Source organism: Mus musculus, chromosome 19, assembly GCF_000001635.26.
Source record: "Mus musculus strain C57BL/6J chromosome 19, GRCm38.p6 C57BL/6J".
Classification (NCBI taxonomy): Eukaryota; Metazoa; Chordata; class Mammalia; order Rodentia; family Muridae; genus Mus; species Mus musculus.
In genome coordinates, this window is record NC_000085.6 from 8,158,402 (window position 1) to 8,177,263 (window position 18,862).

Below are 18,862 nucleotides of genomic sequence, written 5' to 3' on the forward strand. Positions count from 1 at the left end.
AGAGGTCTTGAATCCTATGGGCCCTGGGGAGGGGGGGTCACAGTTAGGCCATGTATTGGGGCAGTGGTGGGAGACTCACCTGTGAACCTGGGGATGTCAGAACTCCTTTCGATCAAACTGTCTCTGAGTGTGGGCAGGGTGAAAGCTGGAGCACAGAATCTGCTCCAGGGTCTATATGTGAATGGGAGGGGTATTAATCTTGAATTGATTGAGATTAATGATTTTAGTTGAGTTATCCCATGTTTACAATTAAATTTTTGTTTTATAATCTGCAATTTTTGGGAGAAACATTTTTTCTTCCCACCCCACATGTGTTAATTCCAGTTTTCATATATATTAATATGTGTGTATATATGTACGCGTTATATATATGAAATATACATCTGAAAAAAGTAGTGTTTTAAAATACCTAATATAAAGATGCTTACTGTTACTTATTCTTCCTCATCGCCACTCTGTTTTATCCACCATTCCATTCACACACTGCTTTCTACTCCCACCATATTGTTTCTCTTCCTTTTCACATCAACTTTGTTCCACTATCCCCTTGCACTAAGCAGTTTCTTCCTCACCCACTCACAGTGCACTCTTTCTCTATGCCTGGCTTGTATCAGCAATCCAGGTTATACAAACAAATGAACAGATTAAAGGAATGTATCACTGCTGTCAGTGTATTGGCTTGGTACTGTTAATATAATTGTCCTACTTTGTAAGCCATTTATCACCTATCCTTTGCTTTGTCCTGGATCTTCATTATGCATATTCTTTTTTTTTAGACCTATGCAATCTTTGCACTGTTCTCCATAGTGCTGAACAGCAGTTATTAAAATGTAGTCTATCCAGGACCCTGATATAGCTGACTCTTGTGAGGCTATGACAGGGCCTGGCAAATACAGAAGTGGATGCTCAGAGTCATCTATTGGATGGAACACATGGCCCATATTGTAGGAGCTAGAGAAAGTACTCAAGGAGCTGAAGGGGTCTGTAACCCTATAGGAGGAACAGCAATATGAACTAACCAGTACCCCCTGAGCTTGTGTCTCTAGCTGCATATGTAGCAGAAGATGGCATAATCAGCCATCATTGGGAGGAGAGGCCCTTGGTCTTACAAAGATTATATGCCCCAATACAGGTGAATACCAGGACCAGAAAGCAGAAGTGGGTGGGTTTGACAGCAGGGTGGGGGGAGGATATAAGGGACTTTTGGGATAGCATTTATATTGTAAATGAAGAAAATATCTAATAGAAAATTGTTTAAATAAAAAAATTGAGAAAAGTACCAAAAAATAATAAAATGTAGTCAATCTTCTTTTTATAACCTGGATTTAAGTGACTCTAAAAGTTTCCTCTACTGAAGAACTGGTCCCCTCCATTTGTTGTTATTACAAGGAAACAGAAAATTGAGCAGGGGCAGGTTGGAGCATTACTTTGATGCAACCATTTGGGGAAGCATTGCTTTCAGGATTCTACTTTGTTCGTGGCCATATCCAGTTACTTTTCTCCAATGTTGCCCCTTTCCTTCTTTTTCTTCCTTCTCCTGTGTGTTTTCTCTCTTTCAATCTCTCCCTCTTCCTTCCTCTCTCTCTCCCTGCATCCTCTCTCCCTCCCTCTCTCTTCCTCCTAACCTCCCTCTTTCTTTTTCCCTCCCACCTCTTTACCTTCCTTGTCAGTGTGAAATAACCATTCTCCTCCTACCATACTACTGTTTAACACTAGAGCTGAAGTGTGTCCTAGTAACCATAAATTGAAGCTAGTGATGTGGATTTGGTGGAAAAAGGATAACTTCTTTTTATTTCCTCAGGTATTATATCACAGAAGTGGAAAAATAGAATAGATATACCATCCCAAAACAAAACAGATGTACATGATTGCAAAAATAGTCAAGTATGATTTTTTCAATGTACTTTTCAAATCTTTTAATGTTCTTTCCAATTCTTCAAATCTCCTACGTGATTACTCATAGGTATTTAACATATAGTAATCGATTGCAGCAATTCCTATGTGATCAGTTTTCTATTTTATCTTGAGTTATTAATACTTTTGATAATATCAGTGAATACTTCTGAGTAATGATCCTGGGAAAATCGTCACCATGTTCTGAATACCATTTTCTTCTCTTATTCTTTGATCAGATGACAATTCCAAGAGTTCCTTACAACCTTGTGACTTTAATGATGGGATCCTCCCTCTTTCCTTTTCTTGATTCTTTCCAACTAGAACATAAATAACAAAAAACATAAGCATGAAAACAAAATCAGTAAAACCTGGAGAAAATGCGTTTGTCCCTAGGTTCATCTCAGAATAATCTATTTACACTCATCACCTTTGTAACAATGACTACTTCTGGAGGATTTTGGTAAATATTGTAAAATAAATTCTCTGGTAATTTGTGAGTGCGATTTAGTACTTTCTATGTTGGTCATTAGGGGATTACCAAATGTGTTTTGTAAGAAAGCATTTGAAATACAAAAAATGTTTTTAAAAATACTCCATTATTTCCTTGCTAAGATCCATTAATTGACTTACACATTATTCTCTACCTGAACTTTTCATTTCTAGAGAAACCAAGGTGATTGTAATGTCATAGAGAATAGAAGCATGCAGCACTTAGATGCATAGTCATCTATGGCAGGTTCTTTAGTCTTGTATGTTTTTTATTTATCCTAAATTATTTCATGAACATTGCATACTCAAATATACAGACTATTACTTCTATAGAGTTTGTCAGCATTCACTGAGTTGAAAGGTAACTGGGTCTGATATATATATATATATATATTACCAGCCAATAAAACCAGTAAATTTGTGCTGGCACAGCTTGAACATAGGTAGACTTTGTGACCTAGAGAGCCTCTAGGGACTTCTGAATCTACAGGACAAATTGATTAAAAAATTGTCCTCATTCAAAATACTGACCACAATTAAAATAACTCCAAATTATTTTAGTTTATACATATTTAGGAGATACACGTTCCAATCAAAGGTAGTAACTACTATTAAATTAACACAATTGATCCTGTCCTTCAATGTTGCTTTGCCTCCCTCAGCACAGCACATTAGCAAACAATTCCCCTAAGGGGCACTGAGAAGTTTTACTCACTCATTTCCTACATCATGGGTGGAGTCAGGAAGAGGCTGATTCTTGGTTTCAGGAAGGAGAAACACAGTAAACGCATTGAAGATGGAGAAGCCTCCATAGAAGATCCAGGGCAAGTTGGCATAGTATGTCGCTACCAGCATAAACAGGGGGGATAGGAATAATCCACTATTACCAAAGAATCCAATGACTCCTAGAGCTGTTGCCCTTGGAGCAAAAATACAATGCACAGAAAAATCTGGTAAAAATACACACTTGAAACTTGTGACTTAGGGTCATACAGATACTTTTAAAAATCTAAAAACCTGTGACTTGTCAGAAATCAGTGTAATTAAGTTTAAGGATCTTGGAAAGTTACTCGTCCTTCTCAAATTTGTTTCATTTTGTAATTTTTTTGTCAGATTCAAATGAAGAAGACACACTTAAACTCTTATTCAACACAATGAAACAAATAGCAACGCTATATAATTTATATTTTATGTAAATTTTATATTTTAGCATTGTGTGTGTACACATATGAGCTATGGATATAGGCTCTAAAACTGGGAAGGAGCTATTAAAAGAGGTAGAACCCATCTCAAGATGAATAAGAGTTTAAGTATAAACATGACATGAAAATAAAAGGTTTTACTGAGCATTAGAAGTGGACCAGCAGAAGTGTGGATCAGAGACTGGCAAAGTTGAATCAAAAGAAAGAACATCTCTGTGATAATGTTACAAAGCAACTAATTGTGTTGCATGGTAATTTAAAAGTTTGGGTATGAGAGCATTCAATTACAAAGAAGAATTAATTAAGTAGAAATAATAAGATGATCAGAAAGAATAATGAAAATAAATATGATAACAGTATATTCTGTACCTGTATGAAATTGCCTTAAATAAATATAATAAATGTAAAGAAATTTAGAGTATGCTGTTGCTTATAAAACACACCTATTTATTTATTCCACATATTTACATAAGATGCTAAGTAGTAGTGCTTTAGTAGACTTAATTATCCCAAAATAAAGTGAAATTCCAGGATACAAAAGTTATAAATATTTTCTTTACAAGTAATGGGTTAGACGGGTTTCCAGTCTTTATTTTTTCTTCCGTTAGTTATATAGAATGAGCAGAGAAGTCTATTCTGTGACTGAATTGAAACTTGTACCTTAGTGTGGTTGGGAGTAGCTCATTTGTATGAAGATGACTAACACCCACACATAGAGAAGAAATTCCTCCTGCCAATGTGGCCATAATAATACGCAGGGTCTGCATTTCTAGAGAAAGGAAGACCAAGGGCAGTGGTTAGTTCAGCGTGGCTGTAGTAATTTATAGTTCTCAATTCCCAAATGATTATACCATCCTCAGAGGTGTTTGCATATATAAAACAGAGAGGAAAACCAGCACAGAGAAAAGAATGGCTAGTATGTTGAGAAAAGTGACTAATTTATTCATGATGATTTGTGGAGAATCAAAGCTTTTAAACAATTGTGTTCATTCCCTCACATTTCAGAGAGTGGTGAGTCCAGGGGGAATCCACTTTCATATTTCCTCTCTAGAGTCTCAATGGTCTTTCATGCACAATATAAGACTGTCATGGGGTGAATCAGGAAAGAATATAAACTCTTAAAGAATCATAGGACATTGAAATCCATGCTAAATATGGAATAAAATAAAAGGGTGTCATATAAACCTGGAGGCCAATACTGCTGGGGTGGCATATTCCTCAAGAAAAAAGAATAAGTATTTCTTCTCGGACAATATCAGACTCTGGATACCTTTCAAAGAAAGTTTCTTAGAACTATTTTCCAACTTCATTTTAGAAGTCTCATGATGAAAGAGCTAGAGAAAGGACCCAAGGAGCGGATGGAGTTTGCAGCCCCATAGGAGAAAATACAATATGAACTAACCAGTACCCCCAGAGCTCCCAGGGACTAAACCACCAGCCAAAGAGTCACATGGTGGGACTCATTGCTCCAGCTGCATATGTAGCAGAGGATGGCCTAGTCAGTCATCAATGGGAGGAGAGGCCCTTGGTCCTGTGAAGGCTCTATGCCCCAGTGTAGGTGAATGACAGAGCCAAGAAGCAAGAGAGGGTGGGTTAGTGAGCGGGGAGGGGGAGGGGGGTACTGGGAGGGGATAGGGGATTTTCAAAGGGGAAACCAGGAAGGAAATAACATTTGAAATGTAAATAAAGGAAATACCTAGTTGAAAACAAAAGTCCCAAGAATCTACCAATCCTACATCTGATAAAGGGCTAATATTCAATATATACAAAGAACTCAAGAAGGTAGACTCGAGAGAACCAAATAACCCTATTAAAATGGGATACAGAGCTAAACAAAGCATTCTCAACTAAGGAATAACAAATGGCTGAGAAGCTCCTAAAGAAATGTTCAACATCCTTAGTCATCAGGGAAATGCAAATCAAAACAATCCTGAGATTCCACCTCACACCAGTCAGAATGGCAGATCAAAAACACAGATGACAGCAGATGCTGGTGAGGATGTAGAGAAAGAGGAACACTCCTCCATTGTTGGTTCTACTGCAAGCTGGTACAACCACTCTGGAAATTAGTCTGGAGGTTCCTCAGAATACTGGACTTAGTACTACCTGAGGATCAGCAATACCACTTGTGGGCACATATCCAAAAGATACTCCAAAATATAGCAAGGACACATTCTCCACCATGTTCATAGCATCCTTATTTACAGCAGCCTGAAGCTGGAAACTATCTGGATGTTCTTCAACAGAGTAACTTATAAAAAAAAATGTGGTAAATTTACACAATGGATTACTACTCAGTTATTAAAAACAATAAATTCATAAAATTCTTACACCAATGGATCAAACAGGAAACATCATCTTGAGTGAGATAACTCAATCACAAAAGAACACACATGGCATGCACTATTGATAATTGGATATTAGCCCAGAAGTTCCAAATACCCAAGATACAATTCACAGACCATGTGAAGTTCAATAAGAAGGAAGACCAAAGTGTTGAGGCTTCAGGCCTTCTTAGAAGAGGAAACAAAATGCTCATAAGAGGAAATATGGAGACAAAGTGTGAAGCAGAGACTGAAGGAAAGGCCATCCAGAGATGGCCCACCTGGAGGTTCATCCCATATACAGACACCGAACCTAGACACTATTGCAGATTCCAAGAAGTGCTTACTGATAGGAGCCTGATATAGCTGTCTCCTGAGAGGTTCTTTCAGAGCCTGGCAAATACAGAGGCAGATGCTTGCAGCTAACCATGCCATGGATCATGGGGTCCCCAATGGAGGAGTTTTAGAAAAGACTGAAGGAGCTGAAGGGGGTTGAAACCCATAGGAAAAACAACAATATCAACCAACCAGAGCCCCCAGAGTTCCCCGGAACTAAACCACCAACCAAAGGGTACACATGGAGGATCTAATGTTTCCAGCTGCCTGTGTAGCAGAGGATGGCCTTGTTGGACATCAATGGGAGGAAAGGCCCTTGGTCCTGGGAAGGCTCAATGACCCAATGTAAGGGAATGCCAGGCTGGGTGGGTGGGTGAGCACCTTCATAGAAGCAGGGGGAGAGAGGATGGGGTAGGGAGTTTCTGGAGAGGAATCCAGGAAAGGGGGTAACACTTGAACTGTAAATAAATAAAATATCTAATTTAGAAAAAAACAGTCTCATGAAAACTTCAAACACTAGAATGTGCTGAGTGGTACGGTTGTTTGAAGAAGAATGCCCCCCATAAACTCATTTATTGGAATACTTAGTACCAGGGTGCAAAACTTTTTGGAATGATTCAAAACATTATACGATGTGGCTTTTGTCATTGAGGTGTGTCACTGGGGGGTGGGAATTATGTCAGAAGCCCATGCCAGGCCCAATATCCCTCAGCCTTGGATTAGGATGAAGCTTTTCCCTGTCTCTCTGTACCACACTTGCCTCCTTCCATGCTCCCTGCCACTATGCTTACTGCCATGATATTGGACTAAACCTCTGCAACTTCAAGCAAGCCCCCAATTAAATGCTTTCTCTCATAAGAGCTGCCTTGGTTGGTCATGATATTACTTCACAAAAATAGACCAGTCGCTAAAACATATACTGGTACAAGGGACTTGGTTGACTATATTTGTGACAGGCTTGACCACACTATTTATTAAAACAATACTGAAAACATTGAGACTTGGACTACAAAATTGGTTGGATGATTTAAGTTAGGCTTAGTGGGACATAGTAGTTGAAGAATGGATGACTTTACTAAGGCTTATTTAAATGGCAGAGGTCAAGCTCAATAGGATTCAAAGGGGAAATTTTCTAGTAACTGGCTAGAGACCATTCTTGTGATTTGGAAACAAAGAATGTTGCTGCTTTTGGTCCCTGTTCTGAAAAAGCGTGCTTAAAACTAAATAGTTAACTAACTATTAATTAACTCTGACAGATTACAAGACAGCCTAATATTGATTGTGTTACTTGGTTATTCATGGTCACTATTATATAGATCTACATGAAAAGGAAAGAACAGAGAAATAAAACAATGTAAAATGTGTAGTTTGAGAAGAAAATGACTGCCAGTACCTATGATAGAGCTAAGCCTGGTTCTTAAGGAGTTAAAAAAATTAAAGAACAGTCTAATGCTTAGTAGAATAAATGGATTGATAACCTCAGGATAATAGCTAAACTAGCTATGCTTCCAGATTTCAATTTAAAGAAAATCTTAAGTTGTAATGGATATCATGATGAAAAGAAAGCTGGTGCAGATATAATTGAATAAGGGGGCCAAGTTCCATCACCATCAAATGGCCAAACTTGATAGGCTTAGCCAATTGCATCTAGACTGAAAGTCAAGGGTGTTAAAATGGGTTGGTGAAATATACCTCCATGACTGAAGAAATCATCTGATTGCAAGCATGTGTCAGGCAGTTCCCTGATGGAGACCAAAAGAGACCATAGTCTGAAGTGAAAGTGAACGCTGGCTTTCATTTGAGAATTCAAGGTGTTAGAGTCATACATGCTAAGGGGAGCTGCAGAGCAGGAGTGGAACCAACCCAAGACATAGAAATAGGTTATAGCAAACAAGGATGAAAGGAGTTTGGAATCAAAAGGGCATTTGGCATCAGACATGAAAATGGAGTGTTTGGAGATTGCCCTGCACGTTTTTATTTGCACTGGGACAGTAGCGCCTCATTGTTCTCTATTTCTTCACTTTTGGAAGATTAATGAATAACCTGAGCCTTGGTATGTTGGATATGATCTGCTATTTATTTTAAATTTATAAAAGCTTAGAGTTAAGTGATTGATGTGACTCTCAGAAGATACTTAAACTTTGGAGTTTTAAACAGTGTGGAGACAGCAATAGACTGTTGGGACTTTTGAAGTTTGACTGAATGCCTATGAGGCTCAGAGATTGGAAGTGGTAGATTGAATAAGAGTGTCCCCTTTCCCATATGAGGACACCTCAATTCCACTTTGGGGGGGGCGGAGAAGAAAGGAATCACAAGTGGGGAGAGAAGAAAGGACCTGGGCAGGAAAGGAGAAGGGAGGAAGGGGTACGTGATCTGGTATTGGTTGGGGGAAAAGGACTGAAATCCTGAGGGCCAGCAGAAATAAAGGAAACAGGCAACCTCAGGAGGTAGGAGGTTAGGGGGACCCTCCAGAATACACCAGAGACATGGAAGGTGAGAGACTCTCAGACTCAAAGGGAGGCACCTGAAGATGAAATGCCCTACAGTCGGGAGAGGGAACTTGTAGAGCCCACATTCAGCAGAAAGACAGGGCATCAAGTGAGGGATGGGGTTACCATCCCACAGTCAAAACTCTGACCCATAATTGTTCCTGTCTGAAAGAACTGCAGGAATGGAAAAGGAGAGGAGCCTGAGGAAAAGGAGGTCCAGCAACAGGTCTAAAGTAGGAACCAGCTCAAGGGGAGGCTCCAAGGCCTGACACTATTACTGAGGCTATGGAGTACTCACAAAAAGGAACCTATCATGACTGCCCTCTGAAAGACCCAACAAGCAGCTAAAAGAGTCAGATGCAGATATTTGCACCCAACCAATGGACAGAAACTTTTGATTCCTGAGGATGAGTTAGAGAAAAGCTTGGAAAAAGCTAAGGAGGAGGGCAACACTATAGGAAGACCAGCAGTTTCAATTAACCTGGACCCCTGACACTCTCAGACACTGGACCACCAAGCAGGCAGCATGAACCAGGTAATATGATGCCCCAACAGATATACAGCAGAGGACTGCCGGGTCTGTGTTCAGTCAGAGACGATGCACCTAACCCTCAAGAGACTGGAAGCCCCAAGCAGTTTAGAGGTCTTGCGGGTTGAGGGTGAGAAGGGAGGACACCCTCATGGAGACAGGGGGTAAGGAAGGGGTATGGAATGGGGAACATTTCTGTGGACTGGAAACGCAATAAAATCTGGAGTGTAAATAAAAGATTAAATAATATTTAAAATAATAATAATAATAATGGCCCCTCAAAGATCCATAATTTTGAATGCTTAGTCACCAGGGCCAGTGTGACTACTGGAAAAGTATTGAATGACAGGTAGGTTTGTTGTAGGAATTATATTGTAGGTTGGATTATTTATTATTAATTAATTTATTTATTGGTTTTCTGAGACAGAGTTTCTCTGTGTAGCCCTGGCTATCCAGGAATTCACTCTGTAGACCAGGCTGGCTTCGAACTCAGAAATCCGCCTGCCTCTGCCTCCCAAGTGCTGGGATTAAAGGTGTGTCCCACCACTGCCTGGCTGTAGGTTGTAATTTGAAGTGTCAAAAGCCCATCCCAGGCCAGTCTCTCTCTTGGACTATGAATCAGGTTTTAAATATTAATTGCTTTACCAGATCCCTGCTTTCCTGTGGCCATTTTCCTTGTGAAAATAGTGAACTAGATCACTGAAATATTAAGCAAACCTCTTTTAAGTGCTTTATTTTATGAGACTTTCCATTAATCATGGTGTTTCTTCACAGAAATAGAACAGTGAATGAGACAAAGAGAGAGAAAAACTGACAGTTCAAGGGTTATCACATCATGTGATTTTAAAAAATATATTACAATACTGCATTTTAGTAAACTTAGTTGAGCACATGGGTACCACTACTTATTAATTGTATGTACATAACTTAGTCTTGAGATTTTTAGTATTCAGTCTACTTGTTCTTCTCTGCACATTTGCTATATTCTAACACAACTAAAAATGATTTTCTTGATTAGCAACCCAAGTGGCATAGCACATACAGTTGGTTAGACTTATTTGTGCAATCTTGGAGATAATTATAAGGCCTAAAACATATGTGGCTAGAATAACAAAATATAATGACCAAAAATGAATAATCTATAGTGGGAATAAATGATACCACTTCTAGACACTTTTAACTGTAATACATGTTCTTTTCTGAATTTTGACTTCTTTTGTTATCCAGTACTTTAATAGAGCACGTGCCCTAAATTTCCACCATGGCCACCAGAAATTGTTTGATTAGTGCTCTGATCTATACTAGATAAGGGATGATAAATCCTGGGGAGATAGCAGAACTTTCTTTTTCTTTTTCTTTTTCTTTTTCTTTTTCTTTTTCTTTTTCTTTATCTTTTTCTTTTTCCTTTCTTTTCTTTTTCTTTCTTTCTTTCTTTCTTTCTTTCTTTTTTTTTTTTTTTTTTTTGCTTACCTGTAACTCTTTCCTTACCTTGAGGTACAAATACAGCAATCATAATGAAGATTCCCCTCAGAGACATGAGAACCAGATAGGTTATTCTACGGCCAATGTGATTAAGTACAAAAGGTCCAATAACACTGACTAGTATGGCCAATGCACTAATGAGAAACTGCAACAGGATAATATTAGAACTCAGGTGCTGGAGGTGAACTGCCAGGCCAATAATTGATACTGTAAAGAAAAGTCTGTGGTGGGAAAAGAAAAATGGGGTATCACAAGGTTTGGAATTGATTTTCAACAGATCTTAATATTATTAGACAAGAAATCAAGTTCTAGTAGTTTGACTATGAAGGCGTCTTGGCTTTTTGGAATTTTTAGTTCTAGGGTATAATTTTATAGACACCAAAAATCATTGTATGGTGAGGAAGCACATAATCACTCTTAAAGTTTTGGAAAATATTAGCAGGTTTGTGGTTGAAGGTTCTGTCTTTATATCTACATGTGTTCTTGAGTTAAATGTATTTATGTAAACTATATTAGAATTTTTATATTTATTTGAGTGGAACCAGGCAACTGGGGAGTAACAACATCCAAGTTTATACTGTGATTGGCATTCTCACCATCAGCCCATGGTAATGTGCCTGGCAGGAAGTTTGCGTGCACACACTCCTCACTGCACAGTAAGTTCCATATACTCAAAACTCTTTGATTACTTCTAGCAGCAGAAATTGTCATATTCTACCTCAAATCTGTCAGTGAGAAAATTTGTCTGTACACTATTTCAATAGGCACATTGTAAGCATACCTTATAAAGGACAGGACACATATCCGCTTACGTAGGATGGATGTATGGAACAAATCTCTTAGAGAAGGTTTAGTCTTTGCTGCCTCAAGTTCTGCCTTCATACTTGTTCTCACAATCTTTGAAAATAAAATCAACACTTTATTTAGTTGTCACAAAATGATGAGAACTCTGGGGTATTCTGGACACTTGTAGAAGACCAGATCAATAATTATTATTGTTCTACATACTGAAAATATAAACATCAAAGATAAATTTACACCCAAAAATTAGAGTGAAATGAAAGTCCAGGAGACAAAAAGACACTCAGGGGATTTCTACAGTGAGTATTAAAGAAGGGATTATAGGTGCTTAATGAACATTAAAGGAGTCCTTGGAGCTGTAGATAAAGGTTAGAAAGGAAAATAATTGAAGAGTTATTTAACATAAAATTCAAGTTTTATTTAGACCATTGAGTTTCAATGCTAATGGTACTTATATTGGGCTTCCACTGATTCTGAATGACTGAAAATAGATTCAGGAAAAATAATTCTTTGCAGGGCTCTTTATTTTACCTTAGAAAGCATGGCATTTAAAGGAAGACACAAATCACTGTCTTTATGATGTCTAGAATTTAGTTAAGGATGTTCAGAAAACAAGTAGACTGAATCTCCTAGTTTCATTTTGGAATGCTGGTGATATTTTGGAGGGCAATAAGCTTTTAGTGGTAGAGTCTTCCTGTCAAATAGGTCACTTATAATCTGGCCTTCAAGTGCAGTCATGAATGCTGGCTTGATGATGTGAGAATCCTCTGCCCTCAATACCTGCTTCCAAAAATGCTGTCATGGTCTGTCCACTATAATTAAACCCTGAATCATGACACACACTGAGGCTTTTTCCCTGTTTCTGCCAGGAATTTTAGTCATGGTATTGTAAAAGTAACCAACATAGAAAATATATACAAGATATATATTTGTCTGAGTTGTTGCTCAGACAAAGCTGACTGTATTGTTCTTGATATTTGGTTGTACTCTGGTGGGTAATTTGGAGGAGTTCTTAGATGCTGGATAGAAAATCCCAGCAGTGTTATCAATAGAGATTAATGGAGAAATGCAGCTATATACTGACTATGATATAAAAACATATATGAGGTTGAATTTATTTTATTAACTGAATGAATTGAGAACAAAAATTTCAAGGTCATGCAGCATTTAGGCAGTATTTTCGTTGTACACAGAAGGTGATAGATTTTTTTTTTTGCTCAGCTAAATTCATCTGTTTTCTATAATCCAAGTCCCAAGTTCAGAGCTACTGCACCTCCTTTAGGGAGGATCTTTTTACTTCAGTTAAACCACTCAAGATAATAATGCAAGAATTTTCATAATCTACACTAAGCTAAATAGTCCCTTATATGTGTAGCTATAGTGTAATATCTCAAGTGAGTCTTGATAATTTTCAGGTTTGAAAACAAAATTAACCACCAGAGCTCACAGTATTGTTAACTTGAAATTCAAACACACCATTTTATAGTCCTAAGATCTAGCCTTACTCTTTTCTGAATAGTCTCATGAGTATTTAATCTTGGCAACAAAACTGCATGCAGTTCAGATACACAATCTTTATAGTTTTCTTAAGATTTATTTTTATTATTTTATTTATTTACATTTCAAATGCTGCCCCCTTCCCTCCATGATCTAGAATCGAGAAGAATAGAGATTCACTCGATTTTTCCTCCCCTCAACTCTTAAAAGGTGCTCTTCCGCCCACTCACTCCTATTTCATGCAGCTAGCCTTCCCCTTTAATAGAGCATCAATACTCTAAAGGACTAAGCTCATCCTCTCCCACAAAGGCCAGACAAGTCAGTCCTCTGCTACATACATAGCATTGGCCATAGACCAACCCAAGTATGCTCTGTGGTTTGTGGCTTCATCCCTGTGAGCTCTGAGGGATCAGTTTAGTTGCTACTATTGTTCTTTCTAGGGGGTTGCAATCTCCTTCAGCTCCTTCAGTCCCCCACCCAATTCTTCCAAGGGGAGAAGGATCAGTTCAATGGTTGGCTGTGAATAACTATATCTGTCTCAGGCAGGCACTCAGAGGACAACCATGCCAGGGTTCTGTATGCAAGCACAACTTGGCATCAGCAATAGTATCAGGGTTTGGAGTCTGCACATGAGCTGTATCCCAAGTTGGGACAGTCTCTGGGTGGCTTTTACTTCAGTCTTTGCTCCATTTTTGTCCTTGCATTACCTTAAGACTGGACCAATTCTGGGTCAAAAATTTTGAGATAGGTGGGTGGCCTTGTCCCTTAACTGGCAGCCATTTAAAAGTACAAAATCTATAACTGTCAGAAGCAACACCAAGAAAGTCTCTCCAATGTTGACTGCAAAAAAATAAACTGGACAAGACAACAAACATGCTAAATTGGACTAGGGAATGTTCTCAAAACCTAAACTGTCCAAGAAAGAATTACAGGAAAGAAAGAAATGCTGAGAGAGGAAGAAATAATATTCCCCTGAGAAAAGGATACCAAATGCTCAGCACAGAAATCATACAAACTGATTAGATTTTACTTATGTATCTAGGAATATAAACATATGCACATAACATGAATGTATATAAAAGCAAGGTTAAAAAGGTCTTGAATAACCGGGCGTGGTGGTGGACGCCTTTAATCCCAGCACTTGGGAGGCAGAGGCAGGCAGATTTCTGAGTTCAAGGCCAGCCAGGTCTATACAAAGTGAGTTCCAGGACAGCCAGGGCTATACAAAGATACCATGTCTTGAAAAACAAAAAACAAAAACAAACAAAAAAGGTTTTGAATATTAAAAGGAGGTTAGGAGGTATATAGGAGGATTTGGAAGGATAAAAGAGAAGGGGTATCCTGTGGGGTCCACCTGAGGCACAGCCAACAGAGGTGAGTTATATATGGTCCCTTGATCACTGGCACATGGAACACAGCTCATCCTGCCATCCTGAGGAGCCTTGCAGGCCTCCAGGAGCATCCTGCGGAGGAGTCCTGAGGAGGACTGTAGGGACCCCAAAGACATCCAGATTAGACCATTTTCCCAGCAATTCCTGGCATAGCCAGTAGAGGGATGCAAGGTTCTATTCCCTCAGATCCATTGTCAGGTTCTGTCTGCCTCCCTGAGGAGTCCTGCTGGCAACAAGAACATCCAGCCAACACAAGTGACAAACAGATGACTAAAGGACAAGTAAGAACAGAAACAACAAAACCAAACCTAACAATGATAGGAATAGAAGTCACCCAGCTACAATGCCAAGAAAAAATTTCCAACCTAAAGAAATATGTGCCTGATAATTCTGGTTTCCATCTCTGCCCAGAGATAAACCTGTGCCACAGCTCTCCATACTCAAATCCCATCTGGAGAAAGCTGGTCTCCCAGGAGTGCTGACACACCTAAGATCACAGGCTTGTAGGCATACAGGAGAGACAAGCTACAGTTAGAGACAATAATACCAGTTAAACACAGAGATAATTAGATGGTGAAAGGCAAGCTCAAGATAAAAAGCAATAGAAATCAAGGCTACTTAGCATCATTAGAACCCAGTTCTTCCACCACAGGAAGCCCTGGATACCCCCAACACACTGGAAAATAAAGATTCCGATTTAAAATCACATCTCATAAAGATGATAGATGTTGAGAAGGACATAAATGATTCTCTTAAAAAAAAATACAGGAGAACACAGTTAAACAGGTAGAAGCCCTTAAAGAGGAAACCAATAAATCCCTTAAGGAAATACAGGAGGGTGACAAATCCCTTCTGGTCGCACCAGCACCTGGTCACCTTGGACATGGTATTGACAGACACCCCCAAGGTCCCTAGAGGACTCTCCATGCAATATCAGGACCACTGGTGAGTCTAACACAACTTCTGTCCCAATCCAATTGCACAGGACCTGAGGCAGTATTAGGGAAGCAGAAAACCCGGCCTAACCAAGATCACAAATCCCTTTCAGTTGGTGCCAGCACCAGGTCACCTTGGGCGCGTTGTCAGTGGACACCCCCAAGGTCCTAGAGGACAGCTTCTGAGGCAGACCCCGTGTCAGGCTCCAGACATCCGGGCACCTTCCCTGTAGGAGGGGAAGTGTCCACCCCGCCCGGGAGGGCCTTGGGGAGCACCTGGGATAGACATCTTGGTTCCCAGATCCCTCTGAGACTAGTCTGTGCAGGTGAGAGCATGGACTACGGAAGCTAACAGAGTCTGGGAAAGGACCTGTTTCAGGCCTTCATCTTCTGCCAGGAGTCAGGTCCGAACGCCAGATATCTGTGCACCTTCCCTACAAGCGGAGACCTTGCTTGCAGAGAGTGCTCTGAGCACTGAAACTCAGGAGAGATCTAGTCTCCCAGGTCTGCTGATAGAGGCTAACAGAATCAGGAGAGGAACAAGCACTAACGAGAGACAACTATAACAACTAAATCCAGAGATTACCAGATGGCAAAAGGAAAATGTAAGAATCTTACTAACAGAAACCAAGACCACTAGCCATCATCAGAACGCAGCACTCCACATCACCCAGTCCTAGGCACCCCAACACACCCGAAAAGCTAGACCCGGATTTAAAAGCATATTTCATGATGATGGTAGAAGATATCAAGAAGGACTTTAATAACTCACTTAAAGAAATGCAGGAGAACACTGCTAAAGAGTTACAAGTCCTTACAGAAAAACAGGAAAACACAACCAAACAGGTAGAAGCCTTTAAAAAAAAACAGGAAAATACATCCAAACAGGTGATGGAAATGAACAAAACCATACTAGACATAAAAAGAGAAGTAGACACAATAAAGAAAACCCAAAGTGAGGCAACGCTGGAGATAGAAACCCTAGGAAAGAAATCTGGAACCATAGATGCAAACATCACCAACAGAATACAAGAGATGGAAGAGAGAATCTCAGGTGCAGAAGATTCCGTAGAGAACATTGGCACAATAATAAAGGAAAATGCAAAATGCAAAAAGATCCTAACTCAAAACATCCAGGAAATCCAGGACACAATGAGAAGACCAAACCTACAAATAATAGGAGTAGAAGAGAATGAAGATTTTCAACTTAAAGGGCCAGCAAATATCTTCAAGAAATTTATAGAAGAAAACTCCCCAAACCCAAAGAAAGAGATGCGCATAAACGTACCAGAAGTCCACAAAACTCCAAATAGGCTGGACCAGAAAAGAAATTCCTCCCAACACACAATAATCAGAACAACAAATGCACTAAATAAAGATAGAATATTAAAAGCAGTAAGGGGAAAAGGTCAAATAACATAAAAAGACAGGCCTATTAGAATTACACCAGACTTTTCACCAGAGACTATGAAAGCCAGAAGATCATGGACAGATATTAAATGGACACTAAGAGAACACAAATGCCAGCCCAGGCTACTATACCCAGGCAAACTTTAAATTACAATAGATGGAGAAACCAAAGTATTCCACGACAAAAACAAATTCACACATTATTTTTCCACAAATCCAGCCCTTCAAAGGATAATAACAGAAAAAAAAAAAAAAAAAAAAAAACAAGGAAGGAAACTACTCCCTAGAAAAAGCAAGAAAGTAATCCTTCAACAAACCTAAAAGAAGACAGCCACACGAACAGAATGCCAACTCTAACAACAAAAATAATAGGAAGCAACAATTACTTTTCCTTATTATCTCTTAGTATTAATGGACTCAATTCCCCAATAAAAAGACATAGACTAACAGAATGGCTACACAAACAGGACCCAATAGTTTGCTGCTTACAGTAAACCCATCTCAGTGAAAAAGTGAGACATTACCTCAGAATGAAAGGTTGGAAAACAATTTCCCAAGCAAATGGTCTGAAGAAAAGCTGGAGTAGCCATTCTAATATCGAATAAAATCGACGACTTCCAACCCAAAGTTATCAAAAAAGACAAGGAGGGACACTTCATACTCATCAAAGGTAAAATCTTTCAAGAGGAACAATCAATTCTGAATATCTATGCTCCATATGCAAGGACAACCACATTCATTAAAGAAACTTTAGTAAAGCTCAAAGCACACATTGCTCTTCACACAATAATAGTGGGAGACTTCAACACACCACTTTCATCAATGGACAGATCGTGGAAACAGAAACTAAACAGGGACACAGTGAAACTAACAGAATGTATGAAACAAATGGATTTAACAGATATCTATAGAACATTTTATCCTAAAACAAAAGGATAGAGCTTCTTCTCAGCACCTCATGTTACCTTCTCCAAAATTGACCATATAATTGGTCAAAAACAGGCCTCAACAGATACAAAAATATTGAAATTGTCCCATGCATCCTAGAAGATCACCATGGACTAAGGCTGATCTTCGATAACAACATGAATAATGGAAAGCCAACATTCACGTGGAAACTGAAAAACACTCTTCTCAATGATACCTTGGTCAAGGAAGGAATAAAGAAAGAAATTAAAGACTTTTTAGAGTTTAATGAAGATGAAGCCACAACATACCCAAACTTATGGAACATAATGAAAGCATTTCTAAGAGGGAAATTCATAGCTCTGAGTGCCTTAAAAAAAAAAAAGTAGAGAGAGCACACAGTAGCAACTCGACAACACACCTAAAAGCTCTAGAACAAAATGAAGCAAATTCACCCAAGAGGAGTAGTCGGCAGGAAGTAATTAAACTCAGGGATGAAATCAACCAAGTAGAAACAAGAAGAACTATTTAAAAAATCAAGCAAATAAGGAGCTGGTTCTTTGAGAAAATTAACAAGATAGATAAACTCTTAGCCAGACTCACTAGAGAGCACAGGGACAGCATCCTAATTAACAAAATCAGAAATGAAAAGGGAGACATAACAACAGATCCTGAAGAAATCCAAAACACCATCAGATCCTTCTACAAAAGGCTATACTCAACAAAACTGGAAAACCTGTATGAAATGGACAAATTTGTAGACAGATATCAGGTACCAAAGTTAAATAAGGATCAGGTTAATGGTCTAAACAGTCCTATATCCCCTAAAGAAAAAGAGTCATTAATAGTCTCCGAACCAGAAAAAGCCCAGGACCAGATGAGTTTAGTGCAGAGTGCTATCAGACCTTCACAGACGATCTAATTCCAGTTCTTCACAAACTATTCCACAAAATAGAAGCAGAAGGTACTCTACCCAATTCATTCTATGAATCCACAATTACTCTGATACATAAACCACAGAAAGGCCCAACAAAGATAGAGAACTTCAGACCAATTTCCCTTATGAATATCGATGCAAAAATACTCAATAAAATTCTCGCTAACCGAATCCAAGAACACATCAAAACAATCATCCATCCTGACCAAGTAGGTTTAATTCCAGGGATGCAGGGATG

General features: G+C 39.0%; 1 protein-coding gene across 5 annotated transcripts in view; it reads right to left on the reverse strand.

Annotated features, from left to right (window-relative positions):
- Positions 1-1,766: 1,766 nt before the first annotated feature.
- Slc22a29 (solute carrier family 22. member 29) overlaps positions 1,767-18,862 on the reverse strand; it is a 93,208-nt gene continuing 76,112 nt past the window's right edge. The window contains exons 6-10 of one of the 5 annotated variants that reach the window (NM_001347426.1): positions 11,529-11,644; positions 10,754-10,968; positions 4,248-4,356; positions 3,101-3,230; positions 1,767-2,213 (exon numbers count right to left, since the gene is read on the reverse strand). In NM_001347426.1, coding sequence (NP_001334355.1) covers positions 3,149-3,230; positions 4,248-4,356; positions 10,754-10,968; positions 11,529-11,644 — 522 coding nt within the window. In that variant the 3' untranslated portion in view covers positions 1,767-2,213; positions 3,101-3,148. Of the gene's footprint in view, positions 2,214-3,100; positions 3,305-4,247; positions 4,357-10,753; positions 10,969-11,528; positions 11,645-18,862 lie in introns of all 5 variants that reach the window. The other 4 variants (NM_172776.3, XM_006527061.1, XM_011247245.3 and 1 more) reach the window with 4 other exon arrangements.